This window comes from Chenopodium album, chromosome 14 (assembly GCF_948465745.1).
Source record: "Chenopodium album chromosome 14, dcCheAlbu1.1, whole genome shotgun sequence".
NCBI lineage: Eukaryota > Viridiplantae > Streptophyta > Magnoliopsida > Caryophyllales > Amaranthaceae > Chenopodium > Chenopodium album.
This window is the reverse complement of record NC_137847.1, coordinates 1,179,733-1,207,213: the sequence shown is the minus strand read 5'-3', so window position 1 is coordinate 1,207,213 and position 27,481 is coordinate 1,179,733. Positions and strand designations below refer to the sequence as shown.

At 33.7% G+C, this 27,481-nt stretch overlaps 4 protein-coding genes and 1 long non-coding RNA gene across 11 annotated transcripts; 2 read left to right on the top strand and 3 right to left on the bottom strand.

Annotated features, from left to right (window-relative positions):
• Positions 1–228: 228 nt before the first annotated feature.
• Positions 229–7,291, top strand: LOC145579777 (uncharacterized). The gene is made up of 6 exons (XM_081637030.1): positions 229–861; positions 2,265–2,351; positions 2,847–3,011; positions 3,126–3,212; positions 3,333–3,404; positions 5,177–7,291. Exons 1-6 carry the CDS (start codon positions 673–675, stop codon positions 7,133–7,135), a joined length of 2,559 nt encoding a protein of 852 aa, XP_081493156.1. The 5' UTR covers positions 229–672; the 3' UTR covers positions 7,136–7,291.
• Positions 7,292–7,877: 586 nt separating this feature from the next.
• Positions 7,878–9,387, bottom strand: LOC145579677 (serpin-ZX-like). The gene is made up of 2 exons (XM_081636913.1): positions 9,007–9,387; positions 7,878–8,801 (listed from the first exon to the last, which is right to left on the bottom strand). The coding sequence occupies exons 1-2, from the start codon at positions 9,385–9,387 to the stop codon at positions 7,878–7,880; spliced, it is 1,305 nt and encodes a 434-aa protein (XP_081493039.1).
• A 2,160-nt stretch (positions 9,388–11,547) lies between these two features.
• Positions 11,548–13,254, bottom strand: LOC145579776 (uncharacterized). Its single transcript, XM_081637029.1, has 2 exons — positions 12,425–13,254; positions 11,548–11,850 (listed from the first exon to the last, which is right to left on the bottom strand). The coding sequence occupies exon 1, from the start codon at positions 13,187–13,189 to the stop codon at positions 12,428–12,430; it is 762 nt and encodes a 253-aa protein (XP_081493155.1). The 5' UTR covers positions 13,190–13,254; the 3' UTR covers positions 11,548–11,850; positions 12,425–12,427.
• Positions 13,255–17,316: 4,062 nt separating this feature from the next.
• On the top strand, positions 17,317–18,619 carry LOC145578474 (uncharacterized). The gene is made up of 2 exons (XR_014098872.1): positions 17,317–17,825; positions 18,291–18,619. It is a non-coding gene; the product is annotated as an uncharacterized LOC145578474 (long non-coding RNA).
• A 3,706-nt stretch (positions 18,620–22,325) lies between these two features.
• LOC145579775 (uncharacterized) lies at positions 22,326–27,260 on the bottom strand. Of its 7 annotated transcripts, XM_081637024.1 has the most exons (6): positions 27,120–27,253; positions 25,730–26,284; positions 25,401–25,642; positions 24,843–25,319; positions 24,305–24,663; positions 22,326–23,188 (listed from the first exon to the last, which is right to left on the bottom strand). In XM_081637024.1, the coding sequence occupies exon 6, from the start codon at positions 23,060–23,062 to the stop codon at positions 22,466–22,468; it is 597 nt and encodes a 198-aa protein (XP_081493150.1). In that variant the 5' UTR covers positions 23,063–23,188; positions 24,305–24,663; positions 24,843–25,319; positions 25,401–25,642; positions 25,730–26,284; positions 27,120–27,253; the 3' UTR covers positions 22,326–22,465. The 7 variants fall into 7 exon arrangements, with proteins under 7 accessions (XP_081493150.1, XP_081493147.1, XP_081493148.1 ...); XM_081637021.1 differs by lacking the exons at positions 24,843–25,319; positions 25,401–25,642; XM_081637022.1 differs by lacking the exons at positions 24,843–25,319; positions 25,401–25,642 and having other exon boundaries at positions 24,311–24,663.
• Positions 27,261–27,481: the final 221 nt, after the last annotated feature.

The following is a 27,481-nucleotide window of genomic DNA, read 5'->3' as shown; positions in this document are numbered from 1 at the left end:
TAGGGGGTGGTGGTAAAGTTGGTGTGATGTTGGGGGGGGGGGGGGGGCAAGGAAGAGGTGGGTTTTATAGGGGTGGGGAGGTGGTAGGAGAGAGACTAAAAGAATTTTTATTTTATAGGATTGCAATTCAAAAAATTGATTAAAGAAAATAAGTGTTAAAGGAGGATTATTATTAAGTAGAGGTGAGATTGATTTTAGCAGGCAAGAAATCCATTAATAACATTATTATAAATTAAAAAAAAAAAAAAAAAAAAAAAAAAGTCGAAAGAAGAGAAAAACTCAGGCCTTCTCAAAGAAACCCTCCCCAAAAACCAAAAATTACACAATCCCTCTCTTTCTCTCTCCTCCCAAAAACCCCCATTTTCTCTCTCTATCTCTTCATCCTCTCATTTCTTTAGGAGGGAGAATCAAAATTGTTCGTCACTTTCAAATCGGCGAATTTCTCAACTGATTTAGGGTTTTCATTTTCATCGATTCTCTCTTCTCTAGTTGTTGGTTATGGAACCTTGATTTTCTTCGATGAAGCATGCAATTCTGAGATTTTAGCTTCTTCTTGAAGGTTTTAGTGGAAGATTTAGGGTTTGATTTTTCGATTTTGTTCAACTGCATTTTTTTTTTTGGTTTTGCTGGATTTTTAGTGTGATTTTTGGTTGAAATTGTTTCGATCTTCGGATGGATTCGCGAGATTCAATTTCGTCTTCTTCGATTAATGTGGCTAGAGAAGGTTCCGATGACGACGGTGTTCTTTCGGCCACTGCTTTGCTCGCTAAAGAAGCTTTTGCCTTGTTTCAATCTGATAAGTTTTCGGAATGTGTTGATGTGCTCAATCAATTGTTGCAGAAGAAGGAAGGTGATCCAAAGGTATATTTTGATTATTATTTGTTGTTTATAATCAGTTCGTAATTCATTTGTGTTTTAGTTCTTAATTCATTTGTGTTTTAGTTCATAATTCATCTTTTAGATAGTTTTTAAAATGAATTAATCTATAGTGTAACCGGAATCGACTTTTTAGCTTGTAAAGTTAAATAGTTTAGTTGTCATTGACTCGAAACATTTGGATAAGTTACTTTCATCTAGTTCATAACTCATATTGGTGATAGTTCTCATACTGAATTACACATTTAGTAGCTTGAATGGATCTATACTTATTTTTAACTTGTGAAATTCACTGGTTTCTCGTCATTTGATTTCAATTTGCTCTATTTGGATAGATTGGAGAGATAAGGTAGTTTATCTATTAATTTTTACTTAGTATGTGAGAACGGGTTATGTAACGAAGTTGCTTTGGAAGTGTGGATGTGTGCACTTTGGTTCACTACTTATGCTTATGGTAGCAAGATGATGTAGTTACTTCCACATCATTTATTTGTGATAGGGCATAGTAACTTGCTTTGGTGAGGACATGTATTAATGTTAACGGGATTAGTTCTGTGTGTATATTTGTTTTGAAGTCTGGTGAATTGTTTTCATGCTTGCTGAGAATTCTGATTGTCTGAGTAAGGCTCTCTCAGTTGAGTTCTAGAGCTTGAGAGATTGGAGCTTTTAGCGAGTAATTGCTGGTGAAACGGATTGGAGGATCAGAATTTAAATTACTATTAATTTTGTGGTAGATTATGTTCCGAGTGGATATGCACGGATTGGCGTTTCTTATCTTGCGTTTTAAGTTATAGTGAGGGACAATTGATTCCATTTTTTTAAAGGTGAATTTCATCAACTAATGATGATTAGTTTGTTTTAATGGTGGATATGCAAGATGATTGCTTCTTACTGAGATCTTGAGGAATAATTATTTCTTGAAATTTTCAATCTAAGATGCAAGACAATTAGCCAATTGTATTCCTTTTGCTTGTGAAAGTGTTTGTGATTGTGGCACAAGTGGATTTAAAGTGGTAATCATGGAGTTTGAATAGTAGTGTTAAGAGCCTAATTCTCATCTTGAGAAATTGCTGTTGCTCTTTTCATTATCTCTATTTTTTTTTTCTCTTTGAATATTTCAGAAGAAACTGCTTATGTGATATTTCATGTCAAGTTCATATCAACAGTTATACAATAAATTGTATACTGTGCGTATTTTATTGAATTGTACAAGTATTAGATTCTTCATGTTTGGAATCTGATTATACAATTACTTGAAGAGTTTCTTTTCACTGTGTTGATGCTAAACTATGAGTGTATGATATCTGGCTTGATTAATTTGTAGATCATAGACGATGTCTGTTTTTTCTTTCCATGGTTGGTTGTTCATGTGCAAGTTATGTTTACAGATTTTGCATAATATTGCGGTGGCAAAATTTTTGCGTGATGGATGTTCAGATCCAAAGAAGTTGGTTGAAGTCCTTGTCAATGTTAAGGTATGGAATATGATCTTAGTATTTTGTTTCATGTTGCATGGGAGTGATGCGACTGTTCTCATAATATAGCTGCTCATTTTCTCTTGTTTGATAATATGTAATATGAAGTCAAATTAAGTGTAGTAGGAAGAAATAGAAGGAGAACAATCTATTTGGCCTTTTAGCAATATGCTGGTTGAATTTTTTTTTCCAATTCTCTAGAATGTGTTGAATTTTTTTGTGGCACTTTTTGTTTGACAATAACTGTTGGCAAAGTAAAATATGGAAATGTTGTAGTAAAAGCATGCCATGATCTAGGTATAATACGGCAGTTCACAATAGTTAGGCAATTGGTCTAGTTAAAATTAAATTTGTTGCTGATTTGTTACAAATTGAAATATTAGTCTCATAATGGATTTATTGTACTCTACTGGAATTTTGTACTTCTTCCATTTTACAATCTACATTTTATTTGAAACGATAAGCTGGGATTTAAGAAAACTCTATATTTTCCAGAGGAAAAGTGAAGATCTTGCACGTGCATCCCGAGAGCAAACAGATGCTGCTTCCCAAGCTGCTAATAAAGCCATTTCTGGAGCCAAAGGAACTAATAATTTGGCGAACAGCCCCAGTACAGTTTTCACAGATGAATTTGATTCATCTGTGGCAGCGCTAAACATTGTATGTGTTAAGTAGTATCTCACGTTCACAATGTTGGATTTTATTTATGCTTTGCCTTCTTTTAATAATTTGTGTAGGGATTTAGTTTTTTTGTTTGTTTAATTGCGATTGCAGGCAACTGTCCTATTCCACCTTCACGAGTATTCAAAGGCATTGTCAGTTTTGGAGCCACTGTTTCAGAATATTGAACCCATAGATGAGGTAAGTTATGTCTTTTTATATACTATGAGATACGTCTCTTTTTTTTTTTTCTTCTTTTTACAGATGCAAATATGTATCTTTCTGATTCCTTTTCTATGCTTTTGAATTGTTAAAGCACAGACCACAGCTCTTCATGTTTGCCTCTTGCTGCTGGATGTTGCTTTTGTGACTCAAGAGGCATCTAAATTTGCGGTAAGTTTTAACTGTGAATGAGTTAAATCACTGTTGATTTTAATTGATACCATCGTTATATAGCATACTCATCAAATTACTAGTTCCGTTTCATATTTCTTTTTACATGTAGTTTTCTTGTTTATTGTTGCCTAACATCCACCTTTTGTCATCACATCTCGGTTTCTTGTTGGGGAGTGTCTTTCTGTTCCCAACTGGATCAATTGGTTGGTTGTAGATTTTAATGAGATATGTTGACTTGTTGAGCAATAAGGAGTAAGATTCATGATGACATCTCTAGAGGGTTTTGTAAACCATTTGGATTTTGATAGGTCTTTAAAAGGGTTTGTGTTTATTTTGGTTGATTTTCTATTGTTAGATACAGCAGTCAATGTTTAGTTTGTTTGTGCTGCTGTATGAGCACATATATGACATATTGGAATCAAATTTGAAACTATTTGTTTGGCTCAATTAGTTTCTGCGGTTAATTAACCTTCAGAGGAAGCACTTTTGTTTGTGTGCTGCTGTTTGACAAAACACATATTTTCTTTTAACCTGTGGTGGAAAATGCAAGCTTTTCCTTATTGTATTTGCAGAGAATTACTTTGGAGGAAGAAGTAATGCTGCCACAAAACCCACAGTAGTAATATGTAGTGTCACCCATGAAACAAGAATACATGCGGCGGTTGGTTGGTTGAAGAATTTAGAACTTGAAAGTGCAGTTGTGTTGCATCTTGGTGTTAAATTAGGTGCAATTTTTTATGGGCACTTCTTACCTTTGAACAATCTTTTTATTTTTTATTTATTTATTTATTATTAAGCCATAAATTGTGGAAGATTGCATGTCCCTCAATATAAGGGAACTCTCCACTGCTTTCTGGCTCATCTTTCCCTCATCCAATCCAAGGCTATGGTTGTTGAAGACTGTTCTGTTTTGAGAAAACAAAGAGGATTGACCTTATGACCCTGTCATCCTAGCACCAGAGATAGCTCTAATATTTTTCTATGGGAAAAGGTTGGCTATTAGGTGTAGGGGAGGATATAGTCTGAAACGTGGACTGTTTAGGTTTCTGGATTGCAATTTGTGCTCTTCATGAACCTAGCTTTAGATTATTTTTATTTATTTATTTATTTATTTATTTATTTTGTGTGTGTGTGTGTGTGTGTTGAGGGGAGGGCTGAGCATGTTTGTTGAAAATTGTGTACTGTTCATGTTTCTGGTAACAGACTGGCTGTTAGGATTGATGTGATTTTATGTTAGATTGTGCATAAGAAAATTGTAGTCAAGTAGTTGTGGTAGATGACCCATATCATTGAACGAAGAACTTCCAAAGCATTTGTACCATGCATTGTCAAAGATGGATTTGTGTATAGGCTAGTGAGTATGCTGTATTGACTTGCAGCAGGTATAATTTTCAAGGGATATCTAGCACCATTTGTACCATGCATTACTCCCAAAGCATCTAATGTGGCAAACTCGCTCAATAACTTTTTGGATATTAAATTTGCAACCTTGAAACTCAGTAGAAAACTACATCAGTCTCTTCCCACCTTGGAAGGGTGAAGCATAGAATTTTTCCTATGCTGGGTATAACAGTTTTAAGTTAATAATTACATCAAGTCTTTGAAGAGCTGGATGCTGTATGGTTGTACCTTAAATCCTAGCCACTGCAGCTGCAATTGTATTAAATATAATAATTCTGTGCAACATTGGAAATCTTGATGTTACATTTGAGTATGGTTTCTTTTTTATTTCTAGAATTATTTAAAAGCCTACTTTTTTTCTCCTTCAGGATGTAATAAGCTATCTTGAAAAGGCCTTTGGTGTAAGCTATATGCTCAATCAAGCTGATGGTGGAAGTACAGGGCAGCAACCAGCTTCAAATATTGTAGTGAAGTCCTCATCAATTCCCAATAATTCGTCAGCCTCTGATGACTTTAATCCTGAAGGGACTGCTGCTGGAAATACCTCAGAAGGTTCCTTATCGAGAACACTATCAGATGAAACGATTGAGTATGAGACCTTGCTATCAACACTCGATATAAGCGCGCAGAATATTTCCAGGGCATCTCATCTGTCAACTTCAAATGATCTGTTAAGGACACCAGCTGATCGGTCTACACCCACCATTAATTTGAGGTTACAGTTGCCCCTTTACAAGATACAGCTTTTGCTCCTCACCAGAAATCTGAAGGCAGCTAAGCGTGAAGTAAAGCTGGCAATGAACATTGCACGTGACATAGATTCTTCTAGGGCTCTACTACTGAAGTCGCAGCTTGAATATGCTCGTGGGAACTACCCTAAAGCTTTCAAACTCTTGAGAGCATCAAATAGTCAATCAGATGTTGGAAGTTCAATTATAATCAACAATAACATTGGGTGCATCTATTATCAACAGGGGAATCAACACACATCAAGCATATTTTTCCACAAAGCCCTGAGCAATTGTTCATCATTGTGGAAGGAAAAGCCTCGGAAGCTAGCCACATTTTCTCAAGACAAATCTTTTCTCATAGCATATAATTGTGGTGTGCAATACTTGTCCTGTGGTAAACCTGTTCTCGCTGCTCGATTTTTTCTGAAAGCCTGTTTGGTTTTCTACGACAGGCCTCTCCTGTGGCTGCGACTTGCAGAATGCTGCCTAATGGCGCTAGATAAGGGACTCTTAAAGCGTACTGAGACCCCTAGACATGAATCACAGGTTAAGGTCCAAGTTATTGGGCAAGGGAAATGGAGACATCTTGCCTTTGAGAATGGTTCTTTGAGAAGTGGTTTCACTAATCCCGATCACAGGGAGGATTCGAGTCTTGACAAAAATAGCAAGCCAACGCTATCTCTGTCATTTGCCCGACAGTGTCTTTTAAACTCCCTTCACTTGCTAGGCAATTCTGAGTTGAAGCATATCAAGTCTGGGTCATTGACAAAATCTTCTGCAGAGGAAAGTGAATCTACTGATGTAGTAACAGCAAAGAACTTGGCTCACAAGAACTTGGGAAGCAATGATACGAAGTCTAAAGACACAGCAGGTTCAGGTCAAATGAGTACAAATGGAGATGCAAAAGAACAGAGAGGTGGAGCTCATTCTAATACAGCCGCAGCAAACACCCTATCTGAGTACGAGGAGATTTGTAAAAGAGAAAATCATAAGCTCAAGCAGGCAATTCTTATTGATTTGGCATTTGTTGAGCTTGAATTAGGAAATCCACTTAATGCGCTCTCTACAGCTCTAACTCTCCTGAATATACCTGAATGTTCCCGAATGAATGCCTTTTTGGGGCATGTTTATGCAGCTGAGGCCCTTTGCTTGCTGAACAGACCGAAAGAAGCTGCTGAACATCTCTCTACTTATTTAGCTAGTGGAAATGTGGAATTGCCTTACAGTGAAGATGATTGTAGACAGTGGCAGGCAAAGAAAACTCTGGACGCTGAAGATTCAAATACCGGACAAACTGCTGCTAGGGCTTCTGTGTATGAGGAGCAACAAGATAACGTGTTTCTCTCACCAGAGGAAGCCCGGGGAGCACTCTATGTGAACTTAGCATCCATGCATGTCTTGCAGGGAGAACTTGAGCAGGCTAGTCGGTATGCAGCTCAAGCTTTGGCGACTCTGCCTGCTAGCCAAGAAGCTGCACTCATGGCAGTTTATTTGGATCTGAAGCTTGCTAAATCTCGAGAAGCTCTCATCAAGTTGAAACGTTGTTGTTGGGTACAGTTCTTGCCCTTCTCTTCAAGATCAAAAGCCGCTTCTTGATCTCTATTGTCGGTTTTCTTCATTTTCTCTCATTTGCACTTAGTCATGTAGTCCATATCGCGGTGTCAGATATGAAAGGTAGGTAACCCAATCTTTACAAAGTATTTGTAACATAAATATAGTTCGATTCAGAGAATAAATATTTTCATTTTCCCATTTTTCTCTCCTTAAATTTTCCTCCTAGATTTACATGTAGCCGATGTAGGGTCCGAGAGGATGGTGTGGCTTGGCCAACGTTTTCTCTTAGGTCAGTGTAATGCCTGCCATAGTGTCATTTAGTCATTTAGATGCGAGTTGTAGTTATTGAATTGTTGATGTTTTAGTGGCTAGTCATTTTTATGTTAATTGAGAAATAGAAAAAGAGCAACATGAGCTCTTTTCATACAAATTAAGCCAGATCCTTCTTTCAAGTTTTCTCTTCTTTGAATTCAAATGTTTTTTCTGAACTTTTATTGGAAAAAGTCGGAAATATTCATTGTTGGCTTGTTCAATACATATAGAGTACGACGTAAGAAGTAAAGGTCATTTATCTAGTATTCAACTTCAGATATTGAGGTCGATATGTAAGTATGTAGACTGGTTTTATTATGGAGTGTTACAAGTTACAAGTGAAGGGAAACTGAAAACATAACATATTTAATTGTTTTCATGTATATATGATCAAATAGTAATTATCTCATCGTCTTTTGAACAAAATTTCCATCAAACTAGATATCATATGAAAGAAAAGAGAAAGAGCAGTTTAATCAAATTGACTATAAGCCATAGCATCAGAATCATCAGATTCTTCATATTCGGATTCATTGAAGGTAGTTGAGTTAGACATATCTTCATTTTCTTTATCCAGAGGATTGAAAATGGCGCCGAGGAAAAATATATTGTCACTGACATCTTCTTTGATCATAAAGATAAAGGGGTGATCGGCAATGAACTGTATAGTTGGCTTTTGAGGCAGTGACTCCTCAAGACTTAATTCCATATAATCATTCGAGTCATAATTGCAAGCTATTACTTCTGTTCCTTTCTCATTGCATTCAACTTGGATATGTTGGGTGATTCTAGAGACTTTTTGTGAGATGGCGTGATCGTTATCTTCAGTCACACCATCGAGCTCACCGTGGAAATCAAATGGCAATGTTAACCCCAATTCTTGCATATCATCCGAAGGTATGAAATTGTACGAGAGCTTAAATCTAGGAATACATAAACACGTTATCAGCTCGTTCTTCATTTTCAAATGCTGGCTTGTTAGAAGATGAGGGCTTTCTTGAAACTTTTCGATCAATTTTGGTAGCCCTGTTCTTGCTTTCGGAAGGATGATGACCATAGAGAATCGCCTCGAGCTTGAGAGATTCTGATCATAGTCATGTGAGATCTTATAGGGAATTCTAATAACTCTGTATTCATCAAATGAACCATAGTCATAAAAATTTTCGAAATCCTTCATGAAGAGCACGAACCGTTTTCTTTCACCTACAGGGTAAAATTTCTCCATTCTCGAGTTTGATTCCAAAAATTCATTTTCCCACTTCCCATTAAAATAGAGTCCATTTGCATGACTTAGGGTTAAAAATGGAGAATCAAAGGCTCCATTAAGATAAATTTTAGTGATGAGGCCTTTTGTCTCTTGTTCAACCCATGCATTCACCTCAGCAACTACTTCATCCTAAAACAAAATTATCATTAAAGAGACGTCTTTATTGAAAAAAGAAAAAAAAATACGACATGACATTTGATAATATTTTGAAATATTAATAGTTCAAGTTATACTCGTCAAATTAGAAGGTTTGGATTAATTTAACCTAAATTGTAGCGTAACCTAATTCAACTTTCATATTGATTAAAATATAACAAAAGTAGAGATTATTTACCTTTTGCTTAAAATCAACATACTTGACTTTAGCCTGGTACACATCCTCAAGAAAACCCTGGTGATTCTTATCAAGGGTTATTGAATCCTTCACCAAAACAGCATTGAAGTTGCATATAACCAGATCGTCATCGTTGTCGTTGGAACCGGAGGATTTGGCTAATTGCATAAAATTAGAAGCTTGAGTGGCCAAATCATCAACACTTTGAAGTTTGATATAATGGAGAAGTTGGTGCAAGGTTGCACCTTTAGCACCATTGGCAATCATGTTTAATGTTACACACATACCAAAAGGTGAAAAAACAACGTTTTCTAAAGGTTTATCGGAGGATTGTGCCTCCTTTACTAATTTGTGCATGGCAACATCTACGCTAAAATCCATACTTTAGTCGTTCTCTAGTAACTATGTTGAGAAATTAATGATGTGTGAGGTAGATGTATATATATAAAAAAGGATGATATTGGCTAGGGTTAATTAATGAGGAACAGACAACAGTGCCGGACAATTATATATATATATATATATATATATATATATATATATATATATATATATATATATATATAAAATAACCGCTGATGTCATCATTGTTTACGTGTTACTTTTTTATTTAATTTTTTCCCTTCAAAATGCAAATTTTTTTTCCTTTTTAATCTACCCTATTTAACATAGCTTTGAATTATATTTCATTTGAATTTTTAAATTTTAAATTTTGGGTTTTTTACACATATTATGCTATTTAGTAATTTACGAGTTGTTAACAATTGTTAATAATATGATTTAATTAAAATTTCTTAATTAAAAAAGAAAATTATGCACTTTTGGGAATTGCATATTCATATTTAATTAGAAATTAGTTAGGAAAAATGAGGAAGTTATGTTCTTTTAATACGTATTGTTAAAAGTCTATAATTTAATTCTTATTTTAAAATTGTGCATCGGGGTTAATCTAGTATATCTAAATTGTGGAGCCCTCAAATTTGGGGCCCTGTTCCGTCGACCATTCTGCTTCAGCCCAGAACCGCCACTAATGAGGAATAAGGCGCCGTTCAACTAAAATGATTTTTGCTGAACTGAAATTATTTTTACTAAACTGAAATTATTTTTATTGAATTGATTTTTTTTTTTTATACTAATTTTCTATTGTATTTATATTCTTTAGTTACTAATTATTTACTGAAATGAACTTATTTTTAGCGGTGTAAATCTTAGTTTGAAAACTAAAAGTCACTAAGATATAATCTAACCTAATTAGTTCGATACAGAATACTCACCACAAATTAGACTTGATTTTGAGCTTAATTAACAAGGATTTTTTAAACATCAATTGATTGCAATCAACCAAATTTTAAGTGTTTAAAGTTAAACTCAAACTATTTATAAAATTAGTATTCCGAAACCAAGTAGAAGAACAAGACTACATGGTTTTTACAATAAAAACTTTTAAACAAAATCTAAATACAAGCGATTTAAACTAATTACGTAGAATATTCCAACACTTTGTGTAAAATACGACCTAACTTTAACGATGAAACTTGAATTATCTCTGTTCCCTAATGAGAAGGAAGACCATTTCCCAATCATTGTTCAATTCTTTATCGTTTTTCGACGATTATGGACCATCTCATACATAATTAAGTTAGTTAACACTTATGCAATTTGGATCAAGAGAGTGAGGTATAGCTCAAGTAGTTAAGTGGTTAGAGCATCCCTCTCGGTTCCAAAAGATTTTGGGATCGATTCTCACCTTGCCTTTAATTTTGTGGCTCTCTAAACACCAAAAAATAATGTAATTTGGATCAATGAAATGATAGGGAGACTATTTGGGTGGTTGCAAAGAGTTTGATCTCTTACATGTGAATATTCATCATCAACCAAGAGCATAAATTTTAGCTATTTCCTCATCCTTTGTAATTTTGGAAGTAAGGAGATCACATTCTAACCCTACATTTCTGTGGTGTTTAGGAGTTGTGTCTCTTGTGATGATAAACTCTATTAAAATTCGCCTTTTTTTTTTTTTGAATATAGAAGGTTTTTTTTTTTTTCCTAAAACCCAAAATAACCGAAAGGTTAGAATGAAAATGATCCGAATCAACTTTATATCTAACCTAAACTAACCAATTAAGTTCACTAATTAATTGACTTGATATGTCGTCTATGCCTAAGTGAATTTGGGGTAAACGATAACACAACCAATTGATTATGAATCTTAGGGCCTGTTCTTATTGATTGAAATGAATTGAACTGATTAGTTTTGAACTGAACTTAATATTTTATAAGAGAAGGAAATTAGGAGCTGAACTGAACTGAACTTATTAGAACTGAGCTGAACTAAACTGAAAATAATCGTATGAGAATAGACCCTTATTGTTTGAAGAAATTATTGAATGCTCCTGATGGAAATTTTCTTCTTATAATATTTAGCATCGGAAATTCATGGTACAAAGACTATCAAATATTGAATTTAAACGATTATATATGTGGACACCAAATTTCTCAAGGATTAACTTATAGAATAAAGGATAAGGAAGACGAAACAAATTGAAGGGATGTGCCATTGCATTACTTGGTTACAACTTACAATAATAACATAATGTGGTACAACACATAATATTATGAATGTAGCAATTTTAACTCATAACATATGAGTCATTACAAATAAAATATGTGTTCAATAATAAACCCAAATAACATCCTACCAAATTTCAATGAACAAGAATTAACAAATCCAAAATATTACATGAGGAGGTAGAACAAGTTAATGGAAGAGATAAAAATAATGGATGCCCGACATCCTTTCATGTCAAAATCATCCATTCGTTAAATCGTAATTCATCTACCAACCTGCAATATATAATACAAAAACAAAATTAAAATTCATAATCTTAGTAATTTTTTATATATTTATTTTTAATTTTAACTATAAGGTAATTTCTTAAATGTCCATACATAAATGGGCCCAATCCTTGTAAATACTTAGACGTCAAATTCAATCTTATTATTTATAATGTTATCCGATCCGGAGAAATATAAATAAGAAGATATTAAGATGACAATCTTTAAATAATTAAATAAAAGATAATTCTTACATCGTTATATTGAATTAGTACATCAACTATTTATAATGTATAATAATCTATATTAATAATAATTTTGGCACATTAGGCTAAAATCCTAATTTGGATTCTAATCTTAAATATTCTCTCACAATAGTACTAAAGATGTATATATGACTATGAGTAACACATAAAATTGTACTATATAATAATGTTGTGATGATAAGACATATTATATTATTATAGCGTGATTTAATTAACATTTCTTCTATTTTTATTTTATTTGTCTCATTTGAAATCTTTAAATTGCAGCGAAAGAATATTTAAGTGCGAGTAATAGGGGGAATGGTCAAGTGACGTACCATTTAAACAGAGCAAGTGAAGCCAGGAGGTGGGTTCTTGCCACAACTGAGGAGAACTTGAAGAGCAATGGGAACGTAAAGTTTAAGGTTAAGAAGGTTGACTTTGAGTGTTGTACACAAGCAAACTGCTGCTTCTGCCTCAGCAAGTCCTTGCAAAATTGGGCAACATTTGTTCACTGCTGGATCACCAAGCCCAATGTGGACTAGCCCACCTAGAAGATCCACACAAGCACCCAACTTCAAGATATCAATTGGGCATGTGGGCTGTCCTTTTGATGGGCTGCTGCCCGGTGGGCACGGCCCGTCACTTGGGCCTGATGGTGGGCTCAACACTGGTGGAACGGGCAACTTGGGGACGGTCACTGGGGGAACGGGCAAGTTGGGAACGGTCACTGGTGGAACGGGTAATTTTGGGATGCCAGTAGGTGGCAAGGGCAATTTGGGGACGGTCACTGGTGGAACAGGCAACTTGGGAACGGTCACTGGTGGAACGGGCAATTTTGGGACAGTTGTTGGTGGTAGTGGCAATTTAGGGACAGTTACTGGTGGAACGGGCAACTTAGGGACAGTCACTGGGGGAACGGGCAACTTAGGGACAGTTACTGGTGGAACGGGCAATTTGGGAATGGTTGGTGATTTGGAGGGTTTTTTGCCCGGCTTGGGGGATGGCTGATCACCACAATAGCCGCAGCCCAAAATGGGAGCGGCCGAGGAAATGAAAAGCATGCATATGAAGAGAAGAGCTGAGGACTTAGAGGAGTCCATGATAGAAGGTAGTAGTGAAGAGAAAGAAGAGCACAGTAGGAAGTGTAATGGTAGAGAGTAGTGAAGAAAAGAGTGTAGATTATATAGAGGGCAAAATAAGGGAAAATCTATGCATACATAACAAGAGAACAAAAAAAAGAACACTGAAGCAGCATTTCACGTGAACAAAGCATTGGGACTAGGCCAAAGAAGAGGCTGCCAAAAATACTCCCCCACTATTAGTTGGCATAAAACAACCTTACTATTGCATTTTGCCCACAGTTGCTTTCACCCCTTTTTTTTTCCTAACATTTTTTTACCATTACTTAGAAAAATAAATAACCATATATAGTTCAACATTTTCTTGGTTTAGTAATATCATAAATCTTTATAGTTTTCTTGCAATATTAATCTCAATACAATATATATATGGGAGTGACTAATTAACAAGCCATAACTCCTAGGAAGTTTCAAAAAACCAGCTGAACTAATCTTATTGCTTGCTTCATATAATTATAAATAACTACTTAGGGCTATGCACTTACATACCCTTTATGTAAGCTCTATCCGCCCCTGAGTATATGTATGATGAGCTAACTCCATAACCTGAGTATATGTATGATGAGCTAACTCCATAATTGCATTGTGAGTTTTGAGCGATATGATAGTAAAGGGGCGTACCACTTTAGTATAGTGATCTCATTCAAAATTTTGGTAGAATTACTATTACCTCTATTTCGTATTTTTTGCAACTTTTGAATATTTTATATCTCACATATAATATCCCAAAATATGAAACGGAGATAGTATTACTTTTCAAACAAACAAAAAAAAAAAATTGTCAAATTTCTCGAGAGTAAGAACAAGCTTGAAATAGATTACTCAATATAGATCCACAATATCCACTTTAATTTATACATTATTAATGCCTAAAATATTTTGAAAGTAACAACATTGACTTTTAATAAATTAATCAACATATACACATTTTATTAAGTGGATTATGTTATAACTACAATCAACTAATTAAAAATGTGTAAACTATGATTTAAAGAAGTTAAATAAATAATAATATAATGGTGAATGATGAAAACATAAATTATGGAGAGTGAGGGGTCTACAAGTTTTTAACTTTTGCATGAAGCATTATGTTGTTAGTTGTTACATACAATAGCTTACTTTTAATCAGTCAGACTATAAAAGCTTAAAATTGTGGAAAGATAGTACTTCCTACTTCAAATATGGATAACTTGGTAAAGATATCTGGACAAAAGGATACTAGTGTTTCTTCTGGAGCTGAAATGACTGCCCATAGTATCAACAAAACTTGATCAATTGCCAACAAAACTTACTAGTATGTCTGGTTTCTGGTTTTCACTTGCTTATACTCGTATACAACATGATTTGCCTTAGCTTCTTTACATTCTGTGAAGGTCCGTTAAGATTTATATATAAACGACACGTGGTTGTATAAAATACGTAACATTAACATATATTTTTAAATGTACTTGTACAACTTTTTCACTATTTTTTTTTTCTTTTTTTGTACAACAACTGAATATATTTATGTAATCAGAGTTTACAAAATATGAAGCAAGAACAAATAAAGACTTACCACTACTAACTTCAAAATTAAAACAACCTGAAAAATAAAAACATGACATTTAACACTTGAGCCTTTCACTACTAATGAATACATGTAACATCTATTTTAAACTACTACATACTTGTATATATTATATATATATATTTTTCTTAAAAAATGTATGTTAGGGTCTTAGGGAGCTTTAGATATACATAAATAACTTAATTGATCATCATCAATTCATCATAAGTTTTTAACGAAAGACTCGCAATCTCACATGCATCAATGAAGTCTTGACCTACTAGTAAAAACTAAGAGAGCAGAGGCTATGTACAACCCCGACTTATTAGATCAAAACGTGAAAACGTAAGTTTTCTATACAGACAAGTAAATGGGCCAACTCTAATCAACAAGTTGCGTTATAATTCTTGCTTCTCTATAGTTTTTATTTGATCAACTCCTATAAATTTTTCTTTGGTTTGATCTAGTAAATGGGAGATATTATTCCAACCAATTGGTGTGAATAATCCAAAATAAAAACTGTCGTTACTCATTAAGTAACATGCAATTGGATGTGGAGTTTTGGAATAATATCAATATATATTTACTCTCCACTAGCTAGTAAACAGGCCGACAAAAATAAACATATTACGGCGTAGAAAATAATTTTATTTTCTTAAATCAACATTTAATCAATATCACCAATGTCAAAATTTGGTGTTATATTTCAAAGTTTGAATATTGACCATTAATAATGTGTCTAAAAAATGTTCATGAATTATGTATTCGAATTTAGTAAATTAATGGCATTTTTATAAACGACATTAAGAGAATAATGTCTATCAAGATTCAGTTGCGTACTTTGTCAAACTACTCCCTTCCTAGCTAAAAGAGTCAAATTAGATACTATATATCTGATCTATTTCATATTATTTGCAACGATTTGACATATAGTGTGATTAGAAAATGTCTAATCATTGTAAATAATATAAAACAGGGGTAGTATACGCCATAATTATCCTTCTACATACAGACATACCTAGTTACGGAGTAATATATTCATCCATTTGTAAGAAATTGATCGAGTTATAAGACCATGACTAATTTTTTAAAATATAAATTTATTTACCAACTGCCACACCATATATATACACGAATTCCTAATAAATTAATATCTTCATCCAAAAAACTTGGGAAAAAAAAAAGTAAAATTCTGACTAAATTAAAGATTGTGCGACATTATTTAGGGACGGCCTTCAATGAATTGTTTCTTCATATGAATGCATTGTATAAATATATGCTCTGTAATTGATTGATATTGAAAATACATATATGAGAGTGTGACCGATACCATATACAAGTACAAGATTACAAGGTATGTATGATTATTCCATATGAATGCATAATGTTAAATATCTTTCTTAAGGCGGAAATTGCAAGCTAATAATCATGATTCTTTGTGTCTATTTCATATGTAATTCCAATTTTAGGGACCAATTTGGATTTTAGAGAAGAAATCTAATTTAACATTTCCATTGGATAGCCTATCTATATATGTAATGATGAATATCATAACCAAAAAACAATAAATAGAAATAATGATTTTATAGTGTGTCCGTACCTTGTAGTCACATATATAGTAACACTTAAAAGATTCTTTATTATTAAATTTTTTTTCAAAATTAAATGCTGATATGCTTGGTAAAAATTAAAGTATAACAATCAAGTATCCGCTTCAATTATAAATTTAAATTGTGAATTTAAAAAGCGACCTAAAAATCTCATCAAGAATATTTTAAGCTGTCTAAAAAGATGTTAGCAAAAACCTCCATCCATCACCTTTAATTTGCATGCATGACAATACGTACCCTTCATAGCGTGCCATGCATGGACCAAAAGTACCAGACTTAATGAAGCTAATATCAGCATGTGAAAAATGGCTGTAAAATTAAATGCATTATAAACATGCATGCATATTATAAATATATTATTGGACCTCAAAGATAAATTGTACGAACTATGCATGTAATATCCAAAGTAATGCAGCCCCATCCCTAAGTTATTTGGGTTTGTTAATGTAGACTTTTATTACCACTCAGCACGACAATTGTACCTCTAAAGTGGTAAAGAAATAAATTGAAAATAAAATTATACATAGTACGTATATGGAATAAAAAAAAAAAATACGTAGTATATGTATACTACTATAATAATAATTTTGTACCCACTATAACAAATATATATATACGACCGTTGTTTTTAAATGACAATTATAAACGTATATTTTTTTCAAACCCTCTAACCAAGGTGTTGTACGTCCCTGGACCCCAACTCCCAGCTAATTGAGGAATTTGACACCATATTTTTTTTATTATTTTTTTTAAAAGAGAAGGATCATGACCGTATCTCAAACCTTACGTTTTTTTGGTCCAATATTTGCAAGTCAAACACTTTGAGAGTGAGGAAAATGAGTAAGGGATCCACACTGTCAAATTGTCTTTAGTAGAGATTAAACCCCTAACCTCAAGATTGGTAGTTTGACCTAGGGGTGTTCAAAAAAACCCGACCCGATTGTCCCGACCCGATTTCCCGATGACCCGAATAAAAACCCGATGGGAAATTTGGGGAAAAAAATTATATTTTCGGGTCGGGTACCCGACCCGGGAAACCTACCTGTTTTCGGGTCAGGTCATGGGCCGTATTTTTTTATTTTCGGGTACCCGATTACCCGAAAATAAATTAATATGAAAAAAAAAACACCCACATAACTCAAAATATTGCCCATTATGTAAATAAGCCCACTGCCCACTTGCCCAGTGCCCACCCACTGACCCAAATTACTCACTCACTCACTCACCCAAATTAGGGCTCACTCTCTCTCTTCCTCTCATTCACTCACCGCCGTCCTCTCTCTCTCTCTCTTCCTCTCTGGGCTCTCTCTCTCTTCCTCTCTTCCTGCCATTCACAGTTTCACACTACTACACGAATTCAAGACTTCAAGCCTTCACGGATTTGCCTTCATTCAAGCCTTTGACGAGTTAAATCCTCAATTTTGACGAGTTCTAATCTCAGGTACTTTCTATTCTCACGCGATTTTTTAGGGTATTTTAATTTCGTTGTAAGTTGTGGTATATTGTTCAATGTTCATGGAATTTGTGGTATATTGGTTGTATACTTGTATGTTTATGGAATTCGTGGGTATATTGGATTATTGGTTGTGTATCTGAATTTTTTTAGGGGTATTTTCGTTGTAATTTTCGTTGTAATTTTCGTGGTATTTTGTGGTATATTCTGCATTTATAATTGAAGAAATGAATTATGTTGAAATATGTCTTGAATTTGTAATTTTGTATGTCTGAATTTTCGTTGTTTCGTTGTATTTCATCAGTTTACCCTTTAATTATATAGTTGATTAGTTGCTGTCTTGCTGAATTGCTGAGAATGCTGACTTGATGCCTTGCTGAGTTGCTGGTGATACTTGCTGAGAAATGAATTATGTAATGTTGATATATGAGAATGCATTATTTGATTTTGTAGGAATGAAAGACTTGGTTTTGGAGCAACCAACGATTGTTATTGATGAGACGATTGAAATTTCGGATCTCACAAGTGAATGAAGCACGACCTCCCATCTTATTTAATTTGCATTGTGACTTTGTTATATTATTGTACTTTGTAATTTGTATGTTTTTAATTATGTAACTAATGACTTCCCCTAATTTTTAGCTTTTACTAGTACTTTAATATGTTAGAACATGTACTTTAAGTCTTTAATATGTTAAAATAGGTACTTTACTAGTTTAATATGTACTTTAATTTTTAGTAGGTATATTTTTATTAAATTACAGCATGTATAAATTTACAGATTTACAGATTTACAGCAGGTCAGCAGGTATAAAACATAAAATTAAGTAAATTACAGATTTACAGCAGGTATAAAACATAAAATTAAGTAAAAAATTATTTAAAAAAAAAATAAAAACAGATTCGGGTACCCTATGTCCCGACCCGAATAATTCGGGTACCCGAAACCCGGGTACCCGAGATATTCGGGTCGGGACATGGGACAACTTAACAACTACCCGAAAATCCGGGTACCCGTATTTTCGGGTACCCGAAAACCCGGGTACCCGGATTTGAACACCCCTAGTTTGACCCCATTATAGTCATTCGAAGAATCGAAGGAGTAATGTAATACCAAGTACAAATTATATTATATTATACGCAGTATAATCCTAAGTATGTACAAGTATAAGTTTTATGTATGACCTAAATTCACTCGGCCACTAGACATTAGACACACAATCAAATCAAGTGGAAGAAATACAACTCATTAGCTCTAAATTAAATTGACCTACGGAAGAAGCAATCAGACATGATTTGATGAACAGCCGTTGTCTTTGTTTTATTCTTTCCTTTCCTTTTCCTCTTCTTCTTCTTTATTTTCTTTGGTGGTCACACAAAATAAAGCTATTTTGAGCCAATGGTCAGTTGGTTAGCCCGTCTGTGAGAGGCACTCTTATATTTGATATCATTGGTCTATTTATACTTTTAGAAATTCTTATTAGTAATATTGTATTTTGACTTTAACAACTTTCACGATTTCTAATAATTTTATTAATACCCTCGTCAAAAAAATAATATTATTTATAACAATATTGATATATTGTTGTGCTATTGACTATTGAAACGTTACTTGAACATTAGTAAGGTGGTGCTTAAGTGTACTCCGTATGGTAAATGATGACCATTTATCCCAAATATTATAAAATCCATCCATTATATTAACATTTGATGTATCTCCACAGTTCATCCAAATTATAGAATATTAAATAAGCATATATTCAAGTATATACTCATCATTTCATCAAATATATTAATGTAAGCGAACTGAAGTACGTAATCGATAAAAGTTTTGACATGGAGATTAACATCAAATCTTTTATTTAAGTATAGATCATTACCCTTTACAATTCTCCACAAATATATTATTTAAACTTAAATAATATTTTTACAATCGTTGTCTTTTATGCCTTAACTTATAATTGATCACATTTACATATCACAACATATTTGTACAATGGTAGTGCATACAGCCATACATGCATACTTTTGAATGCTAGACGTGTTTAAAATGATATATACCTACATATAGACGCCGATGACGTACAAGTAGCTAGAAAATATTCATACAATGAATTAGATAGTTAATGTGAAAAAAGGACTATTAGGAATCCAGGGTTATAATTCGATCAATTTCCACACTTTGTTATAATCTAACTCGCACCACACCTTTTTATGTGTTTTGTTTATATTGAATTAGCCCTACATAAGGTGACCAAGTTATGTGACAATGATCACATCTCTACATGTCTTTTATATGAAAGATAGAATAATACTAATAAGCAAAAATCATCAATATCACATAGCTAGCTTCAAATTGATAGAAATGACAACATCTTTTTACTTGTAATTACTTGGTTAACATCTGATCATTTAACTTTTAAAGACGAATAAAACTAGTATAAACAAACAACTAATTTTACCGAACAATGAAACAGCCATGACAAAACATGTAAGCAAGAAAGGATGTTCAGCAATTGTTGTGACAACAAATATAATACAGTACATTCCATTTTAGGCAATAAAATATAGTATAGCTGGCAAAATCTGAGAATTTGCTCAATTCCATGCAATTATATTATTGTTGGTGAATCAATAGTTGCAATCCCCCCAAGAAATTCAACCCACATACTATACACGAAATCAAATCATGGCCAAAAATGAGATGATAGGCCTTCTTAATTGTTTTTTGTCTTCTATATTGTCTTATGATCTGTACTGTTTATTACCTCTTGCCATAACATACTAGCTAGGCTGGCAGTAAATCAAATGGCTCATAATTCTCTTTGGTTAAGTAATCTTTGGCTCCTACACCTTCTTATCATTTATTGGTGGTTCTCCTCCATCCTTGATCTTTGCTTGTTACCCCCGCCATTATTGTATGTGGCTAGATCTATCAATTCGGTCAACAGGCCGATTTGGGTCAATTGGGTCGAGTGATTTGGCTCGTTTGGGTCATTACAAATAATAATGATAAATGGACTATTAAATTGGGTCAATTTTGGATTGTTTGGATCATGTTGGGTTTTCTCTCAGTATTTTAGGTTTGTAATCGGTTCAGGTGGGGTGGGGTTAGGAATTGACAGATCTATATATGGTGGTACTAAAAACACTATCCATAAAGTGGATTCAATTATCATTAATAAGTGAGTTTGCTAAAAGAGGGATCGATGAATTCGGTACTAAATGATCAATTTTCATCAATTATGTAAATTTTTGGGAGTGTGTTCTCCAATGTCAAAATTAAAATACGAAGTAATTGTTATATTAGACATCTTGAACTTTATATATTGTTCACATATGAATTATTTTGCCCAGCACCAATTGTTTTAGGATGCAACCTCTTAGGCGTGTAACTACGACCCATACTCTCCTCCTTAGCTTGATCAGACCCATTTAATCTTCTCTTAAAATTTTACAATAGAACATTATTGAATATATAGATCTTGAATTAAGATTGTTTTGCTTGTTTTCAAGTAAATAAAAAAAAAATACAATTATATAACAAAAATTATGTCTAAACACCAACATAGAAATTATTAGAAAGATTTTATGTACCCCGAATTGCATTTTGCGAAAGCACATGGCACATGGACAAGGAGATCAAATGGGAGCTTTCATATATGGTGGCATCGTAGAAGATGACAAGCATAAGATAAGATTAGCAATTTTTTGATTGCTATATATGATAATAATGTAATCCAATATAAAGCTTGAAGCGTTACTTTCTTGTTTCGTGACTATTCTAATTTTGACTTTCGAGTACTCGTATGCGTGTAATTACATATTTCGTATAAATAATCGACATTGAATGGCGTATGTATATTGGTATATACCAATTAGATTGGTTGGATAAGTTTTAGGAATTGTTTATGTATATGATCGATGTATTTGATGCGGCTCTACTTGCATTGTTGTAGCTTTCTATTGACCAAAATATTTATACTTCGTATATATATTATATAGAGTATATATAGTATAATGAAATAAAGTTTAAGTTATCCTACACATTCTTAATACGAGTACAACCAATGAGTATAGTCATATAGACGTAGATCTATTGAATATTGATAATACTCTGTCTACTTTTAAGGGGGTGTTTGGTATCAAATTAGTAAATGTAAGGGAATGGAAACAAATTAGGAGGGGAAAGGGTAATATATAATGTTACCCTTACTAGTTGTTTGGTATTACTAAGAAAACGTAAACAATTATAACCAATCCCTTTTCTCTTGTTTGGCATAGATAACTTGGAAACAAATAGATTTCTTTCTTATTTTTGTTATCTTGGCTTTAACTTTTGCTATACATTATACAATGTAGAGAAACACTAATTATCATAATATACATACATACATACATATATATATATATATATATATATATATATATATATATATATATATATATATATTGAACCGATTACCATAATATATCATATGCTAGATATAGGCAAAGTCACATAAATTGTTGATTACAAAAGCATTGAAATTCTAGTATTCTCAAATTAAAAAAAAAAAAAAAAAAAAAAAGCATTTAAAAACCATTAAAACATTCACTCCAATAACAACAACTTAGGACAAAACTTTCTACTTCTTTTTAAGAAGATCAATTGCATATTGTTTCTTCATATTAGTTGGTACTTGATAGAAGATGCGAAGCTTATGTTCTTCCGCCATGAGAATTGTAGCAACCTCTAAAGCTTCGGATGGAGAAATTCCATCTAACTTCATCACCTCATCCAAAACCTTGTTCACTTTTTCATCCATCCTTTGCTCTCTTTCTTCCGCTTTAGACCATGCACTAGCCATAGTTCCAAGATTAACATTGATATTTTCAAATATTTTCCCAAAATTGTTAGAAACATCATGGAGGGAGGCCACCAAATCATCATCATCATTCCTACAAAAACTCTTTAAATCTACCTTGTTCTTTCCCTTTACCTTAGCCTCCTTCGCCTTTGTAGAACGTTTTCCGGATTGAGTAGTGGAATCACTTGCGGAAGAATGAATTGTAGAAGCCTTCACTTTTGCCATTTTTGAAGGAGTTGAGTGATCATCCTCTATCTTCATGGGACGTTTTCCGGGTTGACTTGTAGAAGAATAAGTGTCCGAATGAGTAGAATTCACATCATCTTCTTCATCACTCTCGACAGTCAATGGTTGCTTATCAATCTTTTGATCCATATCTTCTATAACATCAACAAACGACTCACTTGCATCTTCGGTAGCTTTGTCTTTTGCATAAATTTCTGCTAGAGTGTCATAATGAACGAATGGAACTCCAAACAACCCCTTGGCTTTCTTATGAGTCTGCCATATAAGAGAGAATACAACAAGATTAATTCACAATGCTACTGCCATTATATGTAATTTTTGATAGTGCATTGCTGTAATTTTCAGAAGTTACAGCAAATTAGGCGCCTCTGAATCAGAAGTTACAGCAAATTAGTGCATTGCTGTAATTTGATTTTTTATCTTGCTGCTTTTATATATAAGAAGTACTACATTAATATACATCAAGATTGGTCTATATCCATTACCAAAGCACCCATATAACTTTTGTAAATGAACTGATGCAGGACAGGATTGTAATTCACATCTGCTCATTTATTTGAACATGTAAGATTGAACCTGACTAAAAATTTCACCCAAAAACCACCTTACCTAATCTTCAAACAACAAAAACTTGAATATAAAATTACTGCTCAATAATTATACAAAACTGAAAATATACAGACATTATCATTTCTGCTGCATTTTGCACTTTTTCACCCCTTTCCAAAAGCTAAATTTTGCACTTGATGATATTCTAAAGAGCCTGGTGGAGAGTAATATCATTGGAAAAGGATGTTCAGGGATAGTTTATCGAGCAGAAATGGAAAATGGAGAGCTGATTGCAGTAAAGAAGCTATGGCCAGCAATTATAAGCTATATACTTTCTACTATTGCCTTTGAATGTCATTTCAACTCAAGTTATCTCACACAGTCTAATTATATGCTGCCTTTGAATGCTTTAGATATTTTGTAAGCTATATATAAGCTATATTATATGCTCATTAATTCTTAACACTTGTCACAACATCTTAGCAACTATAAGCACCTGGATAATCAAGGTCAGTTAGGAAATTAGACGCATATTTCAAGTTAAATGCACAAAAGCCTACACAACCTTCTTACTGCAATAGCAGACACAAAAGCAAACTGCTCATCACATGCAGTATATCACTATAGCATGGGAATAGCAGAAGGGGGGAGGGGCAGCAGCAGGGGAATAGCAGAAGGGAAGGGGGAAGCAGCAAGGTAGCAACGAAAGGGGGGCAGAAGTAAAGGAGCAGCATAAGGGAGGGGGGAGCAGCATAAGCAGAGGACAGATTCGAAGCAGAGGACAGATTATGCAATAAGCAACAAGCAAAGAGCAGTTCATGCCTTTACCCATCCGTCAAACACCGACTTATCTACTTGTAGAATCTTCTTCTCAGCATCCCATCCAATCCTGAGGTGGATAACATTTCCGCCAATGCACTATATTTCTCCGACCAATGCTTGATCCTCGACTCAATGTGGGGAACCGCTCTCAAGCCGCAATTAGGAAGTACACCATTGATCATCTCTTCTAACTTATTCATGTAACCATTCTTAAACCCATTCCCACACTTCCACTTTGGATCACAACTCAACTCATGCAAATATCTTATTAGAACCGCATCTTCTTCATACGTCCAATACTTTTTATTTTTACCTCTGCCTCGATTGCTTGCCTCACCCTTAGCTTGACTAGCCTCTATCTGAAAAAATTGCCGATTAAAAGGCATATTAGAATTGAACAAAACAAATTACAAGGCTGATTATAATAGAACATATCATACATAACAGATTATAAGGCATATCAGACAAAACTGAACATAACATATTACAAGGCATATTAGACAAAACTGAACATAACATATTATAAGGCATATCATACTTTTTGTGTTATTGACCATGTCTACCTCTCGCCCTCCAATCGTTAAACATATTTTGGGCTAATGTGTTTCTGAAATTGGTCCAATGATCTGAAGTAGCAACACTTGTAATAAATTCCCTCTCATCATCAGAATCACTCTCGGAATCATCATCGGATTCACTCAATTCATCTTCTTTTATATCATCCGTAGGCATGAATTTTCTAATTAGATTATGCAATAAGAAACAAGCCATCACGATACATCCATGAGTTCGATAGGGAAAAATGAAGGACTTCTATGTATACTCCATCTTCCTTTAAGTAGGCCAAAACATCTCTCAATCACATTTCGCGCCCTAGCATGTTTCATGTTATAGAATTCCTCGGCACTTTCGGGTTGTCAATCCGTCCAATCTTTTAAATGGTATCTTTGACCTCTATATGGAGCAAGAAAACCCTCACAATTCGTATACCCCGCATCAGCCAAATAATAATTACCTTCAAAAAAAAAAAACCTTCACTTACCTCACAAAAACTAACAAAACATATATACTCACAAAAAAAAAGACCTTCACTTACCTCGAGGTACCCTAAAACCGTTTGGTCTAGAAAGGGCATTTCGAAGTACATGGATATCATGGGCCGAACCTTCCCAACCAGGAAGAACATAAATAAATTACATATTAGGTGCACAAACACCCAATACATTCATAGCAATCGTTCCTTTTCTTGTACAAACACCCAATACATTCATACTTTGGTCATTCTTGTGAAGGTACATTTACATTAATGTAAGTCCCATCTAATGCCCCTAAACAATTCTACAAAAATAGGAAAAAATATTACTTACAAACAAGCACAAATAAGAAAATCCTAGCAAAATTTAGGGGCTTTGAAAATACCAATACCTTGAAAGATTTCCACCTTTCATCTTCACAATCATCCGTTATTGGTGTGGGATTGTAAAGTAGTACTTCATGCAACTTGAGAAAAGCCCTTAGACAAAGGTGAAATTGTCGGCTCACGGTTTCTCCACTTCTAAAGAAGTATTGTCCAATAGACCTATTCTTCTTATGATGAGCCAACGTGTATAAAAACATGGCTACTATCTCTTGAAGTGACATGTTTTCTGTTCCACTCAAACCCCCAATGTCTCTAAGCATCTCACAAATAACATTGAAAGTTTTTCTATTAACGCGAAGCTCACTCTTGCATTTCACATCACTCTCCTTATAAAGCCCTCTCAATACTAAGATTCGTAACAATTTTTTGTTTCTTTTCCTTTCTTTTATTTGAACCCCCCTTATTGTAACAACGCAAATTATATACCACATCAAATACATCATCAACATGATAATAACCATTGCAATTACTAATTGTATTTGTTTTAGTTTTTTCTTCCTTATAGAACGCACAAGTCGAGCCATTGTACAAGAAACACAGAAAATAAATGACAATTGAACCTGACAAACAGCAAAACAATAGTTATATCAATCTCTAGTTGATCAAATAACGAACAAATATTGTCAACCAGATCATGAAGAGTAAACTAGTCAAGAAACAAGCAAAATTAAGCAGAAAACGATGATCTATATACTCAAAATAGTAGCAGCAACTTTATGTACTGTGACTTTCTGTATAATAACTTTAGATTCCTGGTCAATTTTTATCATAAACCAGCATCTTCTCCGATTGTTCGTGGAAACCAAAGTAAACAGCAGCCTAAAACAACTACACCTCTCAGTCAACCACTTACTGAAGATAATTTGCCTATTATTGCCATTTTTTTGTCCTAACTATCTAATTAATTATACAATTTACATTTGAATATTTCATACTTGCATCATATCCAGAAACATCACACTATATTCACCTACTTTAATTCAACCTTCAATTTCCTTCATTTCTTCTTATATTCCAGTTTTTCCAGTTGTTTTCCGCTTACATTTGGGGATCCAACCCCAAAATTTTTACTAAAATTAGCCAAAATTTCAGATTTATAAAGTCGGTTCTCTTTCCTTTGACTCAATCACACAATTTCATGACTACATAAACCCTAGAAATTGAACACGCAAGTATCAACAAAAGAGAAAAAAAATCAAATTAAGCAAAGTAAAAACAGAAAAAAGAAAAAAAAAATCAAAAGTTCCTTACTGATTACTATCAAATTAAGCAGAAAATCAACAAAAGAGAAAAAATAATTGCAATTGAACACGCAAGTAAAAAATTCAAACCAAAATGCAAAAATTGATACTACATAAACCCTAGAAATTGAACGAGAGAAAGAAGATAGCAAACCTGTGATAATTTCTGAAGATTTGCAGTAGAAAATTGAAAATTTAGGAGCAAGATTTGGGAATTTTCAGAGAATTGTCAAGCAATTTTGGGAATTTTCTCAAAATCGTCGAAGAGGAGAGAGAAGAGCTTTCTTTATTTTTTGTGTTAGAGGAAGGAAAGAGAATCTGTTTCCTCTCTTATTACAGCGGAAACAATTGGGTGGATTGGGTTACCCCTTACTAACGGTTTGTGTTACTTTAGTCCGTAACCAAACACCATGTAACGGAAACACTAACATGATTCCGTTTCCATCCCTCTAAAAAACCTATACCAAACACTACCTAAGTATCTTTAAGTTTAAGAGGTAGGCAATTACGATAATT

Excerpts from the sequence above, each read along its gene's own strand:
- LOC145579776 (XM_081637029.1), bottom strand. The coding sequence starts at position 13,189 with ATGGACTCCTCTAAGTCCTCAGCTCTTCTCTTCATATGCATGCTTTTC.
- LOC145579777 (XM_081637030.1), top strand. The coding sequence starts at position 673 with ATGGATTCGCGAGATTCAATTTCGTCTTCTTCGATTAATGTGGCTAGA. Across the intron at positions 862-2,264 it reads AGAAGGAAGGTGATCCAAAG|ATTTTGCATAATATTGCGGT; the intron begins GTATATTTTGAT and ends TTATGTTTACAG. Across the intron at positions 2,352-2,846 it reads AAGTCCTTGTCAATGTTAAG|AGGAAAAGTGAAGATCTTGC; the intron begins GTATGGAATATG and ends TATATTTTCCAG.
- LOC145579677 (XM_081636913.1), bottom strand. The coding sequence starts at position 9,387 with ATGGATTTTAGCGTAGATGTTGCCATGCACAAATTAGTAAAGGAGGCA. Across the intron at positions 8,802-9,006 it reads ATGTTGATTTTAAGCAAAAG|GATGAAGTAGTTGCTGAGGT; the intron begins GTAAATAATCTC and ends ATTTTGTTTTAG.
- LOC145579775 (XM_081637021.1), bottom strand. The coding sequence starts at position 26,248 with ATGGCTCGACTTGTGCGTTCTATAAGGAAGAAAAAACTAAAACAAATA. Across the intron at positions 24,664-25,729 it reads AAAGGTGGAAATCTTTCAAG|ATAGAGGCTAGTCAAGCTAA; the intron begins GTATTGGTATTT and ends CAATTTTTTCAG.